Raw genomic sequence first — 1,270 nt, forward strand, 5'->3', positions numbered from 1 at the left:
GCTAAACCCTACCTTTTCGCTCATTTCCCAAGTTTCGACAGGGTCTATTTCGAGGTAGTCTTTAGCAGCAGCATCTGTGACAGCTTTTGTTTCCCCGTACATGGAGGCTTCTTTCATGGCGTATTTGCTCCAGTACCTGCCTCAAACCCTAAACCCTAAACCCTAAACCCTAAACCCTAAACCCTAGACCCTGAGTGCTGAGCGCGGCTGGCGGCTGGAGAGGAAGCGAGAAGAGCCTTGCTAGGGTCTAGGCGGCGCCAGCACTCGGCGCAGCGCCAGCGCCTAGGGTTTAGGGTATAGGGTTTAGGGTTTAGGGTTTAGGGTTTAGGGTTTACCCCGTGATGGCGTAGTCGGCCCTGGGAAACTCCGGAGTTAAAAGGTTTAAAGCCTCAGCAGCAAACTGCGCTGTGGCCCCTCCAGACATGAACAGCAAATTGTGAGTTTGGGGAATTTCAAGAAAACGAGTTGCTGCTTCTTTTGCTTCCTGCAGCACCTTCTTGAAGTGCGGGCCGCGGTGGCTCTGCAGCAGCAGCAGCAGCAGCAGCAGCAGGGATGCTGCAGCAGCAGCAGAGGGAAAAGCACTGGCTCCGGCTGCGCAGGGCTAAGTGCCCTAGTGGCAGCAGCAGCGAGAGCAGCAGCAGCAGCAGCAAGAGCAGCAGCAAAGGGGAGCAGCAGCAAGAGCAGCAGCAGCAGCAGCAGCAAGAGCGACAGCAACAAACCATTTCCATCACGCTGATTCCCCAGCCTCTGAAGTCGACCAGCTCGCGCTGCACATCTTCCATGACCTCCACAGGCAGCTGGCAGGGCCCTGCAGCAGCAGCAGCAGCGGAAGCAGCAGCAGCAGCAGCAGCAGCGGAAGCAGCAGCAGCAGCAGCAGCAGCAAATGTTATGTTGCTGTCTGTTGCCGCAGGCGGCCAGACACCGCAGGGGTTTCAGGTGTACGGACACATGTGCGCGTTTAGATGGCGAATAAAAAGGAAATAAAATTAAATGGTTTAATTTCATAAATTAAATAATTTAATTTTATTTCTATTTACCGGCAGAAAAGTTCAAGAGGCGTTTTGACTGCGACATCTTTGCTGCTCGGGGTCACCTGGTGCAGCACGGCGTGTACGTACACCTCAAAACCAAGAGCCTTCCCCGCCCCACGCAGCTCCAAATGGAAGCAAATTAAATGTCAAAAGATTAATTCCGAAAATAAATACTTTTGAGCTTTTGTGGAGGCAAAAGACTCCTGCTTTGGCGGCCGTAACCGCTGCTGCTGCGGCTG

The 1,270-nt window shown here is 53.5% G+C and overlaps 1 protein-coding gene across 1 annotated transcript in view; it reads right to left on the bottom strand.

Moving 5' to 3' along the window:
* The window catches only part of ETH_00043050 (phosphoserine aminotransferase, putative), a gene marked incomplete at both ends in the record, with an annotated part of 1,881 nt that extends 807 nt beyond the window's left edge, over positions 1-1,074 (bottom strand). The window contains 4 exons of the mRNA XM_013374742.1: positions 13-136; positions 336-520; positions 720-808; positions 1,038-1,074. Coding sequence (XP_013230196.1) covers positions 13-136; positions 336-520; positions 720-808; positions 1,038-1,074 — 435 coding nt within the window. The remainder of the gene's footprint in view (positions 1-12; positions 137-335; positions 521-719; positions 809-1,037) is intronic.
* Positions 1,075-1,270: the final 196 nt, after the last annotated feature.

This window comes from Eimeria tenella, genomic scaffold (assembly GCF_000499545.2).
Source record: "Eimeria tenella Houghton genomic scaffold, Eth_scaff2253, whole genome shotgun sequence".
In the NCBI taxonomy this organism is placed as follows: domain Eukaryota; phylum Apicomplexa; class Conoidasida; order Eucoccidiorida; family Eimeriidae; genus Eimeria; species Eimeria tenella.